Here is a 23,377-nt window from a genome sequence, read left to right on the forward strand (position 1 = left end):
GACGACTGGGGTTCGAATCCCGGTGGTGACGATATGAATTTGTAGAGTAGATACGTGCTCTCCGGTTACACCTGTAATTTCAAAAAGTAAGACGATCGGGAAGACACCAAAAAGACATGCTGTAATTTTCATTAACACAACTAAAGTAATATCTTACAAAGAGTGCATGTTTGTTGGTATTTAAAATCACGACTCCGTGCAACTGAGCAACAGCGGTCATTGGAGCTACATGTATCAATGATATATTTTCAAATTGATGACAGAAAATTGTATGTGGTCTCTTTTGAAAAAAATGTTTATCGAAAACAAGAGACACCCGTGCCTGTATAGCCATAATACCGCCAGTTTTAGCGATTGGTGAGTTTAAGATGCACATACAACTAACTACAGAACTTTACTTTTTGTGCTGCTTATAATTATTTTGTAATTTCGGCAGTTCCAAATATACAAAAGAGAGTAGATATTAAAATATTTTAAGGGCAACGATAACCCAAATTTGACCTGAAAATTGAGGACAAAGTTTGGTTTCAATTTATTGAGAAGATTTCGAAAGATGTAGTGTCTAAACTCACCAGCTATATATGTTTTCTTTAGATACTAGTTCAGTTGTCTAATTTGTACCTTTCCCGATCATGTCCCATTCCTGTTTGTGACATTCCCGATAGTCAACTCGAATAGCGGTTGATGCAAGTGGCGCAGTTAGTTTTAATAGTTATTCATTGGTTCTAAAAGTGGGATGTTACATTTTGTAATTTATTCAAAAAGCAGTGATCCGATTTTTTTACGACAACATAAAAAAGGGACGAAAGATACCAAAGGGACAGTCAAACTCATGAATCGAAAAAAAATAAACTGACAACGCCAAGGCTAGAAATGAAAAAGACAAACAGACAACCAATAGTACACATGGCACAACATAGAAAACTAAAGAATAAACAACACGAACCCCAACAAAAACTAGGGATGATCTCATAATGTGTTCAGCTAACAACTCTTTTCTAAATATGCTTATGACTAAATGCTATAATTACATTGCTATTATTCAATCAGTCTTACTGGCAAATTCGGTGATACACTTAAGTTTGCTAATTAATATATGAATCAGGTTTTGTTGTGCTTATCTGTATTAAAATCACTTAATAAGTTTATTCTGCGTATTCTTGGTACATGTATTGGTTTTACTCTAGGTTGAAGATTGTACGTGATCTATAGTATTACTTTCTGCGTCATTTTGATCTCTTGTGGCAAGTTGTCTCGTTTGGCAATCCTACCACATCTTCTTAATTTTATATTGCACGAAATCTTTTATTTTTTGTAGGAAATCTCATAAGAAGTACAGCAACTAATATCATAATTAAGGACGACAATAATTCATATTAGTATCGCACGTGCCTTATTATCTTAACAATAATCAGTTAATGTCGATGGTACTATACATTATTGTATTATTTCTTATTTTCCTTTTGTTTGTCAAAACGACTAGATTGAAAAGAGAAGATTTAAGATCTGTAAAGTGTACCTTCTAAAACTCAACATATTCTGTTGATGTAATATTCCGTAAATCAAGTCAGTGATGAATTGATGAATGTTTATAGTATCTGTTTAATCAATTCACGACAATGTATTACTTGATACGGTAGCCTTTTTAATTTGGAGAGTACATTATCCTTGTCGTCTTCTGTTAAGGCAGCAACCATTTGATTTTCTAGGGGAGCTATGTTTTTTTTGGAAAAAAAAGTTTTTTTCCAGGTTTTGGTGAAAAAAATAATTTGTTTTGGACCCTGAGAAAAAAAATGTTTGTTTCACCCTCAGCTGCCACTATACGTTATGCTAAAATTGAAAGAAAAAAAAATGTTTTCGGTTTGTTGCTAAACAAATAGATTGTTCTTTGCCAAAGGCGAAAAAAAAAGTTTGCACAGAAAAAAAAACCCATAGCCAATCCCCCCCCCCCCCCCAGATAATCAAATGGTTGCTGCCTAATCGTGTTGCTGTCATAGACGCATGTGTCAAATTTTCTTTTATTCATGCTCCATCTATTTGCTTGCGACTGTCCTAGTGTTTCTTTTCTGGATAGTAACGATAGAGAATTTATCTCCAGCGTTGTCGTAAGTAAAATGAATAGGTCAAAGAATTATATATTTTTAAATGTGGAAGAAAGTACAAAGAAATTATTGCCAACATTTTGTCGTGTAACTTGAAATTGCTTTTGATTAATTAATATCATGACAAATCCTATAGATGGGTTGCCTTGTCAGATTTAAAAAAAAATACTTAAGAAATCATAGATGTCTGAAGTAACGACATTTTCAGCGAGAAAGTATTGCCCTGGATACAGTACTGTGGCGAAGTATACGTAAGAGACTTTCATTATTAAAAATGTTTATTTCAAAATCAATGATTAAAAGGTAAGGCGTCATTGCTCTGACATCTTTTTTTGTACTTTTCTATCATTGTTTTCTGCTAGCTTTCCGCTTGATGAGCTTGTGGTACGGGAGGCAATGAGATCCCTGAAAATATTAATTTAATTTAAAATGCACCAATATATATATATATATATACACACTTCCCCAACCCCATTTTGTTAATTGAATCAATGTTTTAAAATGCATGTTTCAAAAGTATGTGAACAATCTACCAATCATTTCAAACTATATTTTCAAAATCAATCCGGCAGTAACTTAGTTCGAATGCATGTGTTCTAGCTTGTACATGTATGTGTTGTGTTATATTTATTTAAATCAATGAATTATTGTTTTGTTGACGTTAATTGGCAAATAGGTCACACCTAATTATATTGAGAAACAAAAACAGTTTATGATAATGAGACAACTAACCCATTTTCAAATTGTTAGGATACATATTTATAAGTACTTTATATATACAATGTTGTATTTATATTCATATTGAAAAACATATGCAACGAAGGATCAGTATATTCACGTATACTTTGTCGGAATACATCAAACTTGTGTGCACGAACTTTAGAAACTTATAAAATGTATGACGAATGTATTTTACAGACTGTTTCGTAGTAAGTCTGTCTTCAAGTATTTATAATTTGGAGTTATTGTTAGAACTAGCTTTTTATTTTGTAAGATCTGTTAGGTTCTGTACATGCGTGGAGCTATGATACCTTCAATTAAAGGAATTATTAAAGTATGTTTTATTTAAAAATTTACCCAGCAGTGCTGTGAACGGATTATTAAAAGGAAACATTGGTTTTTGCATCTTCATACTAATGACATAGAGGTTTTATCAACAAGTATTGTGAATCCATGATAGCAATGGGGTTAACTCATATAACCTCCTTGATATTATCAATTTTACAATGATTTTTTTCTCTCGAAATTAATCCTTTTACGTTTTCACTCTCACAAATGTAGCCGCCACCCGTAAAATTACACGGCATATCATTCCATTTGTAGTTAAACGGTTTTTAGAAGTGAGCACAGTCCTCATTTCCTCCAGCGTTGTTTGGTTGTCCAGACTTCCAGTTAGAGTAACCAAGTTTTGACAAATCAATAACCCATGTTCATTCAGTTTCTTTAAAATCAGCTGCTCCAATCCAATAACTCTGTTCAATTACTTCTAAGAATAAACAATGCAAGCAAATTTAACCGATTTGAAGAATGTGTTTAACATACATACTAGTATCAGTTTGGAGCTCTTTTTTCTTTTCGGGGCGTTCTCCCTTTAAATGTTAACAATGTAATAACTAAATATAAGAGTAACTTCTTAATCATACGTTTATAGACTTTAATGGTATTTTTTCTTTAACATCCTTGATCTTCAATCTTCAAATTCAATTGAAGATCAAATGGGATCTCTTAATTTTAACCTTTGCTATACATGGTCCAGTGATTATGGCTCCTGTGAAATATTTTCTTAAAAAATCCACCAACCGAATGTTATCCACGGCAAAACAAATAATTTCGGGTGAACTAAGGAAATTTTAAATTGGAATATTACATACATGTATATAGTGTATTCAAACAATGATCGTAACATTATAATTGACATCGTGATTCTGTATACATTTTTTATATTTTTCTTCGGTGTTTTCATAAGTCATTCAGTCAAATGTTTTGTGTTAATTTTCTTCAGGTCAGTCTCCATATATATTGTATGCGAAAGCCTGTTTAGTCCTGATTTTGCTGTGTCTATTGCAGGAGACCATTGAGAAAACGTGTTACTTTAAAAACCAAATTTTTTTTATTTGATAATTAAATAAAATACTATTTACTTTTACTGGTAATGGTGTTGACAAGCCAGGGGCCTGTTTATCGAAGCTCTCTTAGGATTAGGACGTGTCCTAAGACCAACTTAGGACACATCTTAGTCCTAAGTGTAGCAATTTTACCTGACCATATCGGGAAATAGGTATTTAGTCGGATCTTAAGACGTACGTGTGATTTGTTTAAACCGGTTTTCGATCAAAATATACGAAGAAATGTCAAAATGTTTAGGACTTAATTAAATCCGTATTTCGGTAAGATTGTGCAAGCATACGATTTTTATTGCGTCTTACACTTTGAGAAGCGAATAATCTGTAACTACTTTGTTCAAATATTCTGTAAAGACGTTAATTTTGAGCTATGAGAGTCAAGTGGCCAAAGAATTTTTCATGAGGAAGTTTTAAAAAAGTGCAAAAAAATATTTTTACAGTGGGTTAGCTTTCATTAGTATTCACTATCTATAGATTAACAACTTTTGGTTATATTTATAATTCAGAATCATCATTGAAGGTGGAGCGCGATTGCGCAGTTAATTAATTATATGGATGTGCCATTTGTATGATGAGTGACATTCCGTGGTATTATGTGCCAATTCGAAAAAGTTATACGAGAATTGTCTCCCCTTAATTGGTTCATTTTTAGCTCACCTGGCCCGAAGGGCTAAGTGAGCTTTTCCCATCACTTTGCGTCCGGCGTCCGGCGTCGTCCGGCGTCCGTCGTCGTTGTTAACTTTTACAAAAATCTTCTCCTCTGAAACTACTGGGCCAAATTTAACCAAACTTGGCCACAATCATCATTGGGGTATCTAGTTTCAGAAATGTGTGGCGTGACCCGGTCAACCAACCAAGATGGCCGCCACGGCTAAAAATAGAACATAGGGGTAAAATGCAGTTTTTGGCTTATAACTCAAAAACCAAAGCATTTAGTGGAAATCTGATATGGGGGTAAAAATGTTTATCAGGTCAAGATCTATCTGCCCTGAAATTTTCAGATGAATCGGTCAACCCGTTGTTGGATTGCTGCCCCTGAATTGGTAATTTTGTGGAAATTTTGCTGTTTTTGGTTATTATCTTGAATATTATTATAGATAGAGATAAACTGTAAACAGCAATAATGTTAAGCAAAGTAGGATTTACAAATAAGTCAACAGGACCGAAATGGTCAGTTGACCCCTTTAGGAGTTATTGCCCTTTATAGTCAATTTTTAACCATTTTTCGTAAATCTTAGTTATCTTTTACAAAAATCTTCTCCTCTGAAACTACTGGGCCAAATTAATCCAAACTTGGCAACAATCATCTTTGGGGTATCTAGGTTTAAAAATGTGTCCGGTGACCCGACCATCAAATCAAGATGGCCGCCACAGCTAAAATAGAACAAAGGGGGAAAAGGCAGTTTTTGGCTTATACCCAAAAAACCAAAGCATTTAGAGCAAATCTGACAGGTGGTAAAATTGTTTATCAGATCAAGATCTATCTGCCCTGTAATTTTCAGATGAATCAGACAACCCATTGTTGAGTTGCTGCCCCTGAATTGGTAATTTTAAGGAAATTTTGCTGTTTTTGGTTATTATCTTGAATATTATTATAGATAGAGATAAACTGTAAACAGCAATTATGTTCAGCAAAGTAAGACTTACAAATAAGTCAACATGACCGAAATGGTCAATTGACCCCCTAAGGAGTTATTGCCCTTTATAGTCAATTTTTAACCATTTTTCGTAAATCTTAGTTATCTTTTACAAAAATCTTCTCCTCTGAAACTACTGGGCCAAATTAATCCAAACTTGGCAACAATCATCTTTGGGGTATCTAGGTTTAAAAATGTGTCCGGTGACCCGACCATCAAATCAAGATGGCCGCCACAGCTAAAATAGAACATAGGGGTAAAAGGCAGTTTTTGGCTTATACCCAAAAAACCAAAGCATTTAGAGCAAATCTGACAGGTGGTAAAATTGTTTATCAGATCAAGATCTATCTGCCCTGTAATTTTCAGATGAATCAGACAACCCATTGTTGAGTTGCTGCCCCTGAATTGGTAATTTTAAGGAAATTTTGCTGTTTTTGGTTATTATCTTGAATATTATTATAGATAGAGATAAACTGTAAACAGCAATTATGTTCAGCAAAGTAAGACTTACAAATAAGTCAACATGACCGAAATGGTCAATTGACCCCCTAAGGAGTTATTGTCCTTTATAGTCAATTTTTAACAATTTTCATAAAATTTGTAAATTTTTATTAACATTTTCCACTGAAACTACTGGGCCAATTTCATTATAGATAGAGATAAATGTAAGCAGCAAGACTCTTTAGTAAAGTAAGATTTACAAACACATCACCATCACCAAAACACAATTTTGTCATGAATCCATCTGCTTCCTTTGTTTAATATTCACATAGACTAAGGTGAGCGACACAGGCTCTTTGGAGCCTCTAGTTTTTATAATTATGTTAAGGTTTCTGATATAATTTTGAATAATTACAAAATGAATCAATGCAATATATTTCAGTTTTTGTTATTGATGTATCAAAACAATTGATGTACGAATATTATTTCATAAATTTGAAACGTTTAAACTTTTTGTTATTTTTGAAATAGACTATGAATATAGATAGCATGATATTACTTCATGATTGGGAAATGAGCCAGAGTTAACTATTTGTGAACACAGAGAGGGACTAGCAAGCAAATTTTGATTGCAGCTAATCCATTGTTAAAACAATGTTCCACTATAAACGAATGTTATTTTATACAAATATAAGGACTTAATATAATTTCAGTCGGTTGATTTTATGAATTAGAATGAAATTATTTTCTTCTGAATTGTCTGCCCATATAGGTGGCGTTTAGGTTAAGTGGTTTGTGTGATTTGGCGGTTAAATCATTCGGCACGACAGGGTCTACTCGATAGGTCACGTTAATTTTTCTTGCTGTGTTAGTCGATAAGTACGTTCGAATTTAGTCTTGGATTATGAAGGTGAACCAGATATTTCATTGAGAACTGTTTTAACTGCTTTAAATCAACAAAGTAAAGATATTGAGTCGGCAATTATTGGTGGTAGATACGTGCTCTCCGGTTACACCTGTAATTTCAAAAAGTAAGACGATCGGGAAGACACCAAAAAGACATGCTGTAATTTTCATTAACACAACTAAAGTAATATCTTACAAAGAGTGCATGTTTGTTGGTATTTAAAATCACGACTCCGTGCAACTGAGCAACAGCGGTCATTGGAGCTACATGTATCAATGATATATTTTCAAATTGATGACAGAAAATTGTATGTGGTCTCTTTTGAAAAAAATGTTTATCGAAAACAAGAGACACCCGTGCCTGTATAGCCATAATACCGCCAGTTTTAGCGATTGGTGAGTTTAAGATGCACATACAACTAACTACAGAACTTTACTTTTTGTGCTGCTTATAATTATTTTGTAATTTCGGCAGTTCCAAATATACAAAAGAGAGTAGATATTAAAATATTTTAAGGGCAACGATAACCCAAATTTGACCTGAAAATTGAGGACAAAGTTTGGTTTCAATTTATTGAGAAGATTTCGAAAGATGTAGTGTCTAAACTCACCAGCTATATATGTTTTCTTTAGATACTAGTTCAGTTGTCTAATTTGTACCTTTCCCGATCATGTCCCATTCCTGTTTGTGACATTCCCGATAGTCAACTCGAATAGCGGTTGATGCAAGTGGCGCAGTTAGTTTTAATAGTTATTCATTGGTTCTAAAAGTGGGATGTTACATTTTGTAATTTATTCAAAAAGCAGTGATCCGATTTTTTTACGACAACATAAAAAAGGGACGAAAGATACCAAAGGGACAGTCAAACTCATGAATCGAAAAAAAATAAACTGACAACGCCAAGGCTAGAAATGAAAAAGACAAACAGACAACCAATAGTACACATGGCACAACATAGAAAACTAAAGAATAAACAACACGAACCCCAACAAAAACTAGGGATGATCTCATAATGTGTTCAGCTAACAACTCTTTTCTAAATATGCTTATGACTAAATGCTATAATTACATTGCTATTATTCAATCAGTCTTACTGGCAAATTCGGTGATACACTTAAGTTTGCTAATTAATATATGAATCAGGTTTTGTTGTGCTTATCTGTATTAAAATCACTTAATAAGTTTATTCTGCGTATTCTTGGTACATGTATTGGTTTTACTCTAGGTTGAAGATTGTACGTGATCTATAGTATTACTTTCTGCGTCATTTTGATCTCTTGTGGCAAGTTGTCTCGTTTGGCAATCCTACCACATCTTCTTAATTTTATATTGCACGAAATCTTTTATTTTTTGTAGGAAATCTCATAAGAAGTACAGCAACTAATATCATAATTAAGGACGACAATAATTCATATTAGTATCGCACGTGCCTTATTATCTTAACAATAATCAGTTAATGTCGATGGTACTATACATTATTGTATTATTTCTTATTTTCCTTTTGTTTGTCAAAACGACTAGATTGAAAAGAGAAGATTTAAGATCTGTAAAGTGTACCTTCTAAAACTCAACATATTCTGTTGATGTAATATTCCGTAAATCAAGTCAGTGATGAATTGATGAATGTTTATAGTATCTGTTTAATCAATTCACGACAATGTATTACTTGATACGGTAGCCTTTTTAATTTGGAGAGTACATTATCCTTGTCGTCTTCTGTTAAGGCAGCAACCATTTGATTTTCTAGGGGAGCTATGTTTTTTTTGGAAAAAAAAGTTTTTTTCCAGGTTTTGGTGAAAAAAATAATTTGTTTTGGACCCTGAGAAAAAAAATGTTTGTTTCACCCTCAGCTGCCACTATACGTTATGCTAAAATTGAAAGAAAAAAAAATGTTTTCGGTTTGTTGCTAAACAAATAGATTGTTCTTTGCCAAAGGCGAAAAAAAAAGTTTGCACAGAAAAAAAAACCCATAGCCAATCCCCCCCCCCCCCCCCCCCCCCAGATAATCAAATGGTTGCTGCCTAATCGTGTTGCTGTCATAGACGCATGTGTCAAATTTTCTTTTATTCATGCTCCATCTATTTGCTTGACACTGTCCTAGTGTTTCTTTTCTGGATAGTAACGATAGAGAATTTATCTCCAGCGTTGTCGTAAGTAAAATGAATAGGTCAAAGAATTATATATTTTTAAATGTGGAAGAAAGTACAAAGAAATTATTGCCAACATTTTGTCGTGTAACTTGAAATTGCTTTTGATTAATTAATATCATGACAAATCCTATAGATGGGTTGCCTTGTCAGATTTAAAAAAAAATACTTAAGAAATCATAGATGTCTGAAGTAACGACATTTTCAGCGAGAAAGTATTGCCCTGGATACAGTACTGTGGCGAAGTATACGTAAGAGACTTTCATTATTAAAAATGTTTATTTCAAAATCAATGATTAAAAGGTAAGGCGTCATTGTTCTGACATCTTTTGTTGTACTTTTCTATCATTGTTTTCTGCTAGCTTTCCGCTTGATGAGCTTGTGGTACGGGAGGCAATGAGATCCCTGAAAATATTAATTTAATTTAAAATGCACCAATATATATATATATATATACACACTTCCCCAACCCCATTTTGTTAATTGAATCAATGTTTTAAAATGCATGTTTCAAAAGTATGTGAACAATCTACCAATCATTTCAAACTATATTTTCAAAATCAATCCGGCAGTAACTTAGTTCGAATGCATGTGTTCTAGCTTGTACATGTATGTGTTGTGTTATATTTATTTAAATCAATGAATTATTGTTTTGTTGACGTTAATTGGCAAATAGGTCACACCTAATTATATTGAGAAACAAAAACAGTTTATGATAATGAGACAACTAACCCATTTTCAAATTGTTAGGATACATATTTATAAGTACTTTATATATACAATGTTGTATTTATATTCATATTGAAAAACATATGCAACGAAGGATCAGTATATTCACGTATACTTTGTCGGAATACATCAAACTTGTGTGCACGAACTTTAGAAACTTATAAAATGTATGACGAATGTATTTTACAGACTGTTTCGTAGTAAGTCTGTCTTCAAGTATTTATAATTTGGAGTTATTGTTAGAACTAGCTTTTTATTTTGTAAGATCTATTAGGTTCTGTACATGCGTGGAGCTATGATACCTTCAATTAAAGGAATTATTAAAGTATGTTTTATTTAAAAATTTACCCAGCAGTGCTGTGAACGGATTATTAAAAGGAAACATTGGTTTTTGCATCTTCATACTAATGACATAGAGGTTTTATCAACAAGTATTGTGAATCCATGATAGCAATGGGGTTAACTCATATAACCTCCTTGATATTATCAATTTTACAATGATTTTTTTCTCTCGAAATTAATCCTTTTACGTTTTCACTCTCACAAATGTAGCCGCCACCCGTAAAATTACACGGCATATCATTCCATTTGTAGTTAAACGGTTTTTAGAAGTGAGCACAGTCCTCATTTCCTCCAGCGTTGTTTGGTTGTCCAGACTTCCAGTTAGAGTAACCAAGTTTTGACAAATCAATAACCCATGTTCATTCAGTTTCTTTAAAATCAGCTGCTCCAATCCAATAACTCTGTTCAATTACTTCTAAGAATAAACAATGCAAGCAAATTTAACCGATTTGAAGAATGTGTTTAACATACATACTAGTATCAGTTTGGAGCTCTTTTTTCTTTTCGGGGCGTTCTCCCTTTAAATGTTAACAATGTAATAACTAAATATAAGAGTAACTTCTTAATCATACGTTTATAGACTTTAATGGTATTTTTTCTTTAACATCCTTGATCTTCAATCTTCAAATTCAATTGAAGATCAAATGGGATCTCTTAATTTTAACCTTTGCTATACATGGTCCAGTGATTATGGCTCCTGTGAAATATTTTCTTAAAAAATCCACCAACCGAATGTTATCCACGGCAAAACAAATAATTTCGGGTGAACTAAGGAAATTTTAAATTGGAATATTACATACATGTATATAGTGTATTCAAACAATGATCGTAACATTATAATTGACATCGTGATTCTGTATACATTTTTTATATTTTTCTTCGGTGTTTTCATAAGTCATTCAGTCAAATGTTTTGTGTTAATTTTCTTCAGGTCAGTCTCCATATATATTGTATGCGAAAGCCTGTTTAGTCCTGATTTTGCTGTGTCTATTGCAGGAGACCATTGAGAAAACGTGTTACTTTAAAAACCAAATTTTTTTTATTTGATAATTAAATAAAATACTATTTACTTTTACTGGTAATGGTGTTGACAAGCCAGGGGCCTGTTTATCGAAGCTCTCTTAGGATTAGGACGTGTCCTAAGACCAACTTAGGACACATCTTAGTCCTAAGTGTAGCAATTTTACCTGACCATATCGGGAAATAGGTATTTAGTCGGATCTTAAGACGTACGTGTGATTTGTTTAAACCGGTTTTCGATCAAAATATACGAAGAAATGTCAAAATGTTTAGGACTTAATTAAATCCGTATTTCGGTAAGATTGTGCAAGCATACGATTTTTATTGCGTCTTACACTTTGAGAAGCGAATAATCTGTAACTACTTTGTTCAAATATTCTGTAAAGACGTTAATTTTGAGCTATGAGAGTCAAGTGGCCAAAGAATTTTTCATGAGGAAGTTTTAAAAAAGTGCAAAAAAATATTTTTACAGTGGGTTAGCTTTCATTAGTATTCACTATCTATAGATTAACAACTTTTGGTTATATTTATAATTCAGAATCATCATTGAAGGTGGAGCGCGATTGCGCAGTTAATTAATTATATGGATGTGCCATTTGTATGATGAGTGACATTCCGTGGTATTATGTGCCAATTCGAAAAAGTTATACGAGAATTGTCTCCCCTTAATTGGTTCATTTTTAGCTCACCTGGCCCGAAGGGCTAAGTGAGCTTTTCCCATCACTTTGCGTCCGGCGTCCGGCGTCGTCCGGCGTCCGTCGTCGTTGTTAACTTTTACAAAAATCTTCTCCTCTGAAACTACTGGGCCAAATTTAACCAAACTTGGCCACAATCATCATTGGGGTATCTAGTTTCAGAAATGTGTGGCGTGACCCGGTCAACCAACCAAGATGGCCGCCACGGCTAAAAATAGAACATAGGGGTAAAATGCAGTTTTTGGCTTATAACTCAAAAACCAAAGCATTTAGTGGAAATCTGATATGGGGGTAAAAATGTTTATCAGGTCAAGATCTATCTGCCCTGAAATTTTCAGATGAATCGGTCAACCCGTTGTTGGATTGCTGCCCCTGAATTGGTAATTTTGTGGAAATTTTGCTGTTTTTGGTTATTATCTTGAATATTATTATAGATAGAGATAAACTGTAAACAGCAATAATGTTAAGCAAAGTAGGATTTACAAATAAGTCAACAGGACCGAAATGGTCAGTTGACCCCTTTAGGAGTTATTGCCCTTTATAGTCAATTTTTAACCATTTTTCGTAAATCTTAGTTATCTTTTACAAAAATCTTCTCCTCTGAAACTACTGGGCCAAATTAATCCAAACTTGGCAACAATCATCTTTGGGGTATCTAGGTTTAAAAATGTGTCCGGTGACCCGACCATCAAATCAAGATGGCCGCCACAGCTAAAATAGAACAAAGGGGGAAAAGGCAGTTTTTGGCTTATACCCAAAAAACCAAAGCATTTAGAGCAAATCTGACAGGTGGTAAAATTGTTTATCAGATCAAGATCTATCTGCCCTGTAATTTTCAGATGAATCAGACAACCCATTGTTGAGTTGCTGCCCCTGAATTGGTAATTTTAAGGAAATTTTGCTGTTTTTGGTTATTATCTTGAATATTATTATAGATAGAGATAAACTGTAAACAGCAATTATGTTCAGCAAAGTAAGACTTACAAATAAGTCAACATGACCGAAATGGTCAATTGACCCCCTAAGGAGTTATTGCCCTTTATAGTCAATTTTTAACCATTTTTCGTAAATCTTAGTTATCTTTTACAAAAATCTTCTCCTCTGAAACTACTGGGCCAAATTAATCCAAACTTGGCAACAATCATCTTTGGGGTATCTAGGTTTAAAAATGTGTCCGGTGACCCGACCATCAAATCAAGATGGCCGCCACAGCTAAAATAGAACATAGGGGTAAAAGGCAGTTTTTGGCTTATACCCAAAAAACCAAAGCATTTAGAGCAAATCTGACAGGTGGTAAAATTGTTTATCAGATCAAGATCTATCTGCCCTGTAATTTTCAGATGAATCAGACAACCCATTGTTGAGTTGCTGCCCCTGAATTGGTAATTTTAAGGAAATTTTGCTGTTTTTGGTTATTATCTTGAATATTATTATAGATAGAGATAAACTGTAAACAGCAATTATGTTCAGCAAAGTAAGACTTACAAATAAGTCAACATGACCGAAATGGTCAATTGACCCCCTAAGGAGTTATTGTCCTTTATAGTCAATTTTTAACAATTTTCATAAAATTTGTAAATTTTTATTAACATTTTCCACTGAAACTACTGGGCCAATTTCATTATAGATAGAGATAAATGTAAGCAGCAAGACTGTTTAGTAAAGTAAGATTTACAAACACATCACCATCACCAAAACACAATTTTGTCATGAATCCATCTGCTTCCTTTGTTTAATATTCACATAGACTAAGGTGAGCGACACAGGCTCTTTGGAGCCTCTAGTTTTTATAATTATGTTAAGGTTTCTGATATAATTTTGAATAATTACAAAATGAATCAATGCAATATATTTCAGTTTTTGTTATTGATGTATCAAAACAATTGATGTACGAATATTATTTCATAAATTTGAAACGTTTAAACTTTTTGTTATTTTTGAAATAGACTATGAATATAGATAGCATGATATTACTTCATGATTGGGAAATGAGCCAGAGTTAACTATTTGTGAACACAGAGAGGGACTAGCAAGCAAATTTTGATTGCAGCTAATCCATTGTTAAAACAATGTTCCACTATAAACGAATGTTATTTTATACAAATATAAGGACTTAATATAATTTCAGTCGGTTGATTTTATGAATTAGAATGAAATTATTTTCTTCTGAATTGTCTGCCCATATAGGTGGCGTTTAGGTTAAGTGGTTTGTGTGATTTGGCGGTTAAATCATTCGGCACGACAGGGTCTACTCGATAGGTCACGTTAATTTTTCTTGCTGTGTTAGTCGATAAGTACGTTCGAATTTAGTCTTGGATTATGAAGGTGAACCAGATATTTCATTGAGAACTGTTTTAACTGCTTTAAATCAACAAAGTAAAGATATTGAGTCGGCAATTATTGGTGGTAGAGAGAAATTTGGTGGACTTGGATAAGTTACAGTGTGCTAATCAGTTGATGGAGTACCACTGCCAGGTGAAGAGAAAAGAAAATGGGAACATACTACTCTTGTTGGTCCTACACACACTTCAGGTCCAGCAGTCCGTATGTCAACAGTAGTAAATTATCCACCAAACCTGGCCTCAGTAACATTTTGAAAGATGAGTATTTATGTTATCTATAAATTTTAGCTATAATAGATAATTGTATTGGTTATAATTTGACCAATGATTTTATTGAATATCAAGTAGGTCAACCTGATATTATTGTTAAGGATAGACTTAGCAGAAACATTCAATTTTAGATGGATATTGATACGCCTATATTTATTATAGATAATATTAGAGATGGTTGTATATTACCTTTCTATTCAAATACAATATCGATTATTGTTTGTCAAATAATTTGTTATTTTTAAGATACCTCTTTTGTTAAATCAGCGATTACTAATTTATTAGCTATGATTTAATTGTAGGGATGTCAAATATTCACTTTGTTGTGAATCCGTTAACTGTTTCTGTTCAGTTAAACAACACGTTTAAAATCAGATTTGAGACAGAATATGACAGGTACATGTATTTGCGGAAGACAAGTGTAAACTTTGGAGATATGCGTATTGCAAAACATTACATTTATACCAATTCATATACATTTAAGTATGTTACACATTAGTCTATATGTTTCCACCTCATACTAAATATCTATGATTTGTATGGGACTTTAACGGTGTTTCTGCTTGTTATAGTTTTACTAGAATATCTCTTTAAAATGGAGAGGAGGAAATAAGCAGATTATTATGTACTTAGACGATGCATTCGGTGCACATGACGATGCATGAGGAATTATGTAATACAACAAGTAGCGGTTTTATACCCAAGGCTGAGACGTTTATGGACTACTATTAAAACCTTATATTTTCAGGGGTTAAGATAAAGGAGTTTTTACTATTACTGGCAATTGTGTAAACAAGATAATGAATATCATTTCATACATTGATTTGTGTTTAGAGAAAACGGAAAGTATTTGTTAGGGAGATATAGCTTCTTTGGTAGCCATGACAGCTTAATATATCTATTTCTCAAGTTATAGGCAATATTGTATATTTATTGACAAAACATTTGTCTAATGATATAAATAGTGTTCATTCATGCAGGAACAGTAATATACATTTATCTGTAGACAGTATGTGTCTTATTAATAAAAAGATTTAAGGTTTTAAATGCACATGAAGCCAATATTAAACCTTCTAAATCTGAAGTTCTTGGCAGACTATAGCGTACAGTGAAAACCCATGTAATATTGTTTACGATATGTGGTTTATAGAATGTGAGGTTTCTACAAGTAGTGAAAAATGTATTGTTGTCGTTGATAAACTTTTTAGCTTGCAACAATATAAGATTACTAGTAACCACAACTAAAATGTTATTAGTAAAAGGAGCACGACATCAGTATTGCAAAAATTTGATTTTAGACATTTTAGCACATATGTATTGCACAATGTTTATATTGACATGGTAGTGCGGCTACGTACTGAGAATAAGAGAGCATATTATCTTAGTCGGATTGTTGATTAACATGATTTGCTACAGGCTAATTCTGAATTTGTATTTCAGATAGTTTAATCCCTTAGGGGACCTCATGAGGTTGATTAGTTTGCCTCTGAAGGCAATTTTTAAATTGATAGTTTTTTAGTCCAGATTTTGGAATGTGAATTCGTCAGGTATTGACGCTTTCACGGTTGATTGGCGAGGGATTAACGGGTTGTTCGTTTCCCTTATTTCTATTTTCGACAGTGAAAATTACTTTTACCCTATACTGGCTCTCTGCTGGTTTTTTGGCTAAAGCTTTTTCTTTATGGTGATGGTTTTTTCTATATGGTGATGGTTTCTTTTCTGAAGTGACAAATTTTATGGATCTTTCTACTTACAGACATGCTTATATAGCTGGTAGAGAAAAAAGACCATATTTGGCAATGTTGATTTAACATTTGCATATTTAATAGCATTAATGATGGATCTTTTATCCAGTCATAGATCACTTTGATGTGAGCATGTATAATATCACTTTGATGTGAGCATGTATTATAGATCACTTTGATGTGAGCATGTATATGATAGATCTCTCTTGATCTCTTGCATGTATATGATAGATCTCTCTTGATCTCTTGCATGTATATGATAGATCTCTCTTGATCTCTTGGTATAGATTACTAGCTTTACTAGATTTGAATGTCAGTGTTTGATTTGAGATTTCATATGAATTTTGTGGATAATTAGATGCAGAGTACTTAGCTGATAGTTATAATTTTAGGTTGCTTTTATTAGTTATGTTTCATTTTTTAATTACAAATATATTTTTGCAGGCACTCACCGGAAGAATTGCAGAATTAACCTGCTTCACTAGTTAGTAAAGTGAATTTTCTCTCAGAACTAATGTAGGAATCTTGGCAGTTTCTACTATAAAGGATATTATCTGAGTATTTTACGCTGGAATAATTGGGCTGCATCAAACAGAATTGAAAATGGTTATACTGTACCAGCAAAAGCTTTTTACGTTGGTTTATATTTAGCTGTATTGACACATTCGAGAAATACTGTTAGTCCAGTTGAACAACCGTTTTACTCTTTACAGTGGATACATTCTCTTATTGGATCATCATGTGTACCGACGAATTCGTCTTTAGTAATTAACCTACTAGAAGATGTGAAGCGTAGCTTGCCTTCTACGAATATAAAGGAGCCTGTTTCGGTAGAATTACTGCATATAATGTGGGTTGTTATGTTTTCTTTTGGTGACTTGTATAATCAGCGTATTTGATATTTGTACGTGTTTCAGTGCTTTTGCGAGTTGAGTTGCTATCTATTCGATGAAGTGATTATTTCAAGTTATTTTAGATCATTATATGTCTATTGTCATTTAACGTTTCAAAACAGGTGTATACAGATTGAGAGAAGGCGATTCAGTGTCATTCGTATAAGTGTCAGTGAAGCATTTGATTTATTTCTGCATTGGGCTGATTTTTCTAGCTAGTTTGATGAGGTTACTTATTTATTTATTTTATTCTATATTTTGTTTGGATTTTTTCCAAATGTTTAGATGTTGATGTTTTACGTAAAAGAATACGCCAGTGTCATACTATAGGATGCGCGAGCTCTTTATTGAAGTGTTCTGTCGTATGTTCTTGATATTAAGTGTTATGGGTTTCACAGTTTTAGGTCTGAAGGTGCTAGTGCTTGTGCTAATTTAGGTTTAAAGTTTATAGAGACACGGTAGATGGTGTTCCGAAACGGTAAACGATATTATCGTGAAGGATTCTTTGGATAATTTCTAGCATTATTCAGATCTTTATTACATGATACAGATCACCTTTTTAAATTTTCCCGTTCTTTGTGTTTTCGGCCCTCGGCTCTGTCGTGTTGTATTGCACTTTACTATTTTTTGTTATTTATAAGTATGATTATCAGTGGTTGTGGTATATGGGTGTTAACGGAAGAAGAAATATAATTTCAGTCGGTTGATTTTATGAATTAGAATGAAATTATTTTCTTCTGAATTGTCTGCCCATATAGGTGGCGTTTAGGTTAAGTGGTTTGTGTGATTTGGCGGTTAAATCATTCGGCACGACAAGGTCTACTCGATAGGTCACGTTAATTTTTACATCCATGCTATTTGATATTTAGTATCATGCATTAAGATATCGATTGTTTACAAATGTTTGTGTGTATTGAAATACTAGTACATAATATATATATATATATCTAGCGGGAGGCGATTTGGTGTCACGATATTTCAGTAGCATAGGTTCGTATCCCGGCGAGGGAAGAACAAGAATTTGCGGAAGCAAATTTCCAGATCTAACATAATTTGGTTGATGTTTAGACGAGTTGTATATATATATCTAAATAGATATAAATGATGACTTTTCGTACTGATTCGAAATTTGTATACATAAATATTTAATGGTTGTTATTAAACCAGCCCTCGGCTCTGTCGTGTTGTATTGCACTTTACTATTTTTTGTTATTTATTGGTATGATTATCAGTGGTTGTGGTATATGGGTGTTAACGGAAGAAGAAGTTAGCTAAATCTACATATTTTATTTGAAATTATGAATTTTTATTGCAATAGATTAATATGCTACTAAGTGGGTTTAACAAACACCTCTCAACTTAGGAAAATCCTAGGAATTGTCCTAACTTTAGGATACCTATTTAGGTGTCTTAATATGGTCTTATGATGGTCTTAACTTTAGGATATATTCAATTTCGTCTTTAATTCGTTTTCACATGTATTATTGTGTTTAACAGTAGTAAAATAGTTGAAATTCGCCATATTTATTTGAAAAATGCACGAGATTTGCCTTTGAACTGTTAAATATTGGAACTTTGACACTTCGAATTCAACTCACTCAAAAATATGTAATTTTTTTACCGATTATATATCTTGTTTGCAATTAGTTTCTTAATTTTTAGCTCACCTGGCCAAAAGGGCCAAGTAAGCTTTTCTCATCACTTGGCGTCCGGCGTCCGCCGTCCGGCGTCCGTCGTCGTCCGGCGTTAGCTTTTACAAAAACCTTCTCCTCTGAAACTACTGGGCCAAATGTAACTAAACTACGCCACAATCATCCTTGGGTATCTAGTTTAAAAATTGTGTGGCTTGACCCGTTCAACCAACCAAGATGGCCGCCACGGCTAAAAATAGAACATAGGGGTAAAATGTAGTTTTTGGCTTATAACTCAAAAACCAAAGCATTTAGAGCAAATCTGACCAGGTAAAATTGTTTATTAGGTCAAGATCTATCTGCCCTGAAATTTTCAGATGAATCAGACAATCCGTTGTTAGGTTGCTGCCCCTGAATTGGTAATTTTAAGGAAATTTTGCCGTTTTTTGCTATTGTTTTGAATATTATTATAGATAGTAAATTTTTACTAACATTTTCCACTGAAACTACTGGGCCAAGTTCATTATAGATAGAGATAATTGTAAGCAGCAAGAATGTTCAGTAAAGTAAGATTTACAAACACATCACCATCACCAAAACACAATTTTGTCATGAATCCATCTGCGTCCTTTGTTTAATATTCACATAGACCAAGGTGAGCGACACATGCTCTTTAGAGCCTTTAGTTTTATATAATACGTAGCTATTATTTTTGTCTTATGTTTTGTTTTTAATATACAGTTCAAATGTACAAATATTATACAATAGTCATATATTACATGTATCTTTAGTGTAACATTAATTATTAGTTTCTAAATGACTATATTTTAAAAAAAAATATTGATAAAATTATTTTTTTATATCTAATTTGTATTTTCTTTTCCGCTAATATTTAGGACATCGGTTAGGACGTCCTAGCTGAGATATTCCTAAGATAGCTTCGATGTGCATGCTGAGACGTGTCGTAAGTCGGTCCTAACTTTATCCTAAATGCTGTCCTAAGAAATTCTTAGGACGGAACTTAGGATAGTTTCGATAAACAGGCCCCAGGAGTTTTCTGCAGAATCTGTAACTTTAACTAGATAACCTCCCATTTTCCTACATTGATTCTGAAATAATTTCCAAAAATATAGCATAGATATTGAACATGGGTATTACGAAACACGTATTGTTTTAACAGATACTGAAAATCTGCATTGCATTACAAAAACTGTGTCATACTGTACGGTCGTCCATTGTTCAACAAATAAAAGGGGTATTAGGTTAAAGAAAAATGTATAACTTGAATTCTTTACGAACGGTACTCGTGGATACTACAATTGTCTTCTTTAACGAGGGACGTAGAACTACATAAATACGAGTTCATGGACCCCTATTTTTTCAAAACGGCATTTTGTTTCATTTTGCATGGAAAATATATGACCCAAATTTTATAAAACTGTAAATACAGGATTTTTTTTAATTTTGATAAACATGCAGTAAAAAATTACGTTTTTTCCTCAATTCATGAATATTTGATAAATATGAGTTATAATTTCTGACTAAAAATTTGCATATTTTTTTAGGATATTTATCAAATATAGAAATTACCGATTATTTAACAAAAAAAAAATTATGTTTATCTTTTATCACAAAAAAGTTATGTCTTACTTTCGAAAAAGAAATTACGGCCACAAATCTGAATTTTGAGCAAATATACAAAATTTCGACCTCATTTTACTCAAAAAGTAGCACATGAAGGTATATTTTTTATTACATATTTGATTTAATCAGGTAATAAATAGCCTATATGCAAATTTTCATGAACTTGTAAATACAGGATCAAAACTGTATCGTATGCCCTTAAAAAAAAAGACAGAGTTAATGGTTTAAACGGGTTTCACAAGTATACATTTTAAACAAATGGAAATTTTAAGCAATGCTAGAGGTTCAGACTTTTGACAATTAACGTAAGTTTTGAAATATTCGATGAATTGAAACATCTTTTTTTGTGAGATTTGCATAATTAATTTATATACAACATCCAATTCAATTAGTCACTTAATTACATGTACCTCAGCTTCGTGCCATGATTTCTTTTCAGAAGAAAAAAAGCAGCAGTGGTTTTTGTAATCCCTCCATCCATCTGGACATCTTCGTGATTTTTCTAATCATAATAATCATATTTATAATCATTAACATTAATTTTCATAACTCTTTATTTCATACTTTTGCTACCAATTTTTCACTTAAAAACATGTTTAGGAACCATGTTAGTCACAATTTTCAGTTGGGTATCTTATTTAAAATTTAAAAAAATCCGGTTACTACCTTCCAAACAAAATTGCAACACAAAATAGTAATTGGGGATAAAAGGTAAACTGTTTTCTATTATCTTGGAAACAACCGTAGAAGGAGAAATTGTGTTTTCATATCAAAACTGTCAGACTACTTTTTACAATTTTTACCTGTTAACTTAGATATGATAAGAGATAAAAAGAAATTTTAAATTCCAAAAATAATCAGCGAAACATGATCTATGAACACATGTACGTGTGCTGGCTTCAATCGTCTCCCTATAAGAGGCATTGCTCTTAAATAATGATGTTTACCAATAATTATTGTTTGCGTGTTTGCTTATTATCTTGAAAAAGTAAAATAACAAAACTTCCGAACTCCGGGGAAATTCAGAACGAAAAGTGCTTAATGAAATGGCAAACTATAATTTTATATATATGATCGATAAAGAAAAACTTTCAAATATATATAGCAAAATTATTGAACATGACAAGATCCCCATTTTTGGTAACAAGGTTGAACTCGTTGGTCGACTCCTTGAAAAAAATGAATACGCAAAAACTTTTCAACATGACAATATTTACAAATTTTCCAAATGGCAGACATCAACTGTTGTCTCCTTGTAGAAGACATTGTCCTAAATTAATGATGAGTTTACCAATCTTTTATGTATACATTGTATCTTACAAAACAAATATTAGATAAGGAAAAACAATATGCAAACAGTACACTGATGAACAAAACCAAATTATTGTCCCTTGTCGAAATAGTTAGTTTACTCCTTAAAGGTGTAGTTGTTGTGTTCCTTAAATGATTTATTTACCTAATTTTGCGTTTTGGGAAAACCTGAAAAGTACCTATATATAACATACTATAAAGAGCACAAATTATTTGAAAGACACAATTGCCCAAATTGGTCAACAAAGCTAAAGTAATTCTGAATCTTCTGGGAATTTATGATTATTTTTATTCATTCCATTTTAAACTGTGAATAGAACAGAAGTCAGGAATATTTATTTATATTTATAACAAGAACATATTAGTGTTGAGATAGTCTACGATGTTTTAGAGTGGCCATTATTGAAGAAGCATATAGATCTATGTGACAAACACATGATCCTTGTAGCTTCTCAAATTGTCTGCATAAAATAGCGAGTTAAAAACATATATTTTCTATCGATTTAAAATAACAATATAAATCAATCCTACCATTCAAATTATGTTCTAGTTTCATTAGTGATGATTTGATGTCAGATATAATCGATTTCTCCCGATCGCCAAGGCAGGAGTCCGACATAGTTCTTGGAATACAACAAAGGACAACAAAAAAGTGCAGGAACATTTTGTAAATCATCCTGAAATAAAGAATAAAAATATAGTAACGCACAGATTTCTCATTGGATGATTCATAAAATCGGCAAGGTCAAATGTTCTCATTGGATACTTCGACAAGGGGACCAAAGACTGTCAGAAACGACAAAATATATATCATCAAGTAATAATGAAACAGCATAACGTAATTTCAGAGCTCCACATACGACAGTTGTGGCGTTCCATAATAAACTACGAGTACTCTCAGATCTGTACTTCAAATTAGTGTAGGTTGTCAATTCCACTCTGTGTTTTTGTTAGATGTATTTCTACTTTGTATCGATCTGATGAGTTAAGCCCTTTGCAGCTTATTTTTTTATTATGTTGCACTTTCCGCAGTCAAGGGATGGATCATCTTCGCTAGCCAAGGGTTACGATCCACTTCCATCCTCTCCACATGTGGCTAGCGAAAATGTGGGTTGATTAGCTGGTCTTGAAACAAGGGTATTCCCGCCACATTTTGTAAGTGTCTGTTCCAAGTCTACCTAGGAGTCAGTACTTCAGCAACTGTGATTGTCGTTTGTTGCTGTACATAATATTTGTTTTTCGGTTTTTACTTTATTTCATTTAATTAAGTGTTAGTTGTTCTCTTGTGGAAAATTGTCTCATTGAAGATCCTACTTTTGCTATTCACACTGAATAATAAAATCATTTACCTTGATGACAGGGTCAAATTCTAATCTTGAAACACAAGATAAGTTGAAC

At 32.8% G+C, this 23,377-nt stretch overlaps 1 protein-coding gene across 1 annotated transcript; it reads right to left on the reverse strand.

The window, feature by feature from the left end:
* Positions 1-10,650: 10,650 nt before the first annotated feature.
* LOC134723596 (perlucin-like protein) lies at positions 10,651-23,377 on the reverse strand. Its single transcript, XM_063587163.1, has 6 exons — positions 23,329-23,377; positions 22,511-22,656; positions 21,079-21,170; positions 20,071-20,133; positions 11,499-11,523; positions 10,651-10,843 (listed from the first exon to the last, which is right to left on the reverse strand). The coding sequence occupies exons 2-6, from the start codon at positions 22,653-22,655 to the stop codon at positions 10,788-10,790; spliced, it is 381 nt and encodes a 126-aa protein (XP_063443233.1). The 5' UTR covers position 22,656; positions 23,329-23,377; the 3' UTR covers positions 10,651-10,787.

The sequence above is a fragment of the Mytilus trossulus genome, chromosome 6 (assembly GCF_036588685.1).
Source record: "Mytilus trossulus isolate FHL-02 chromosome 6, PNRI_Mtr1.1.1.hap1, whole genome shotgun sequence".
Lineage (NCBI taxonomy): Eukaryota > Metazoa > Mollusca > Bivalvia > Mytilida > Mytilidae > Mytilus > Mytilus trossulus.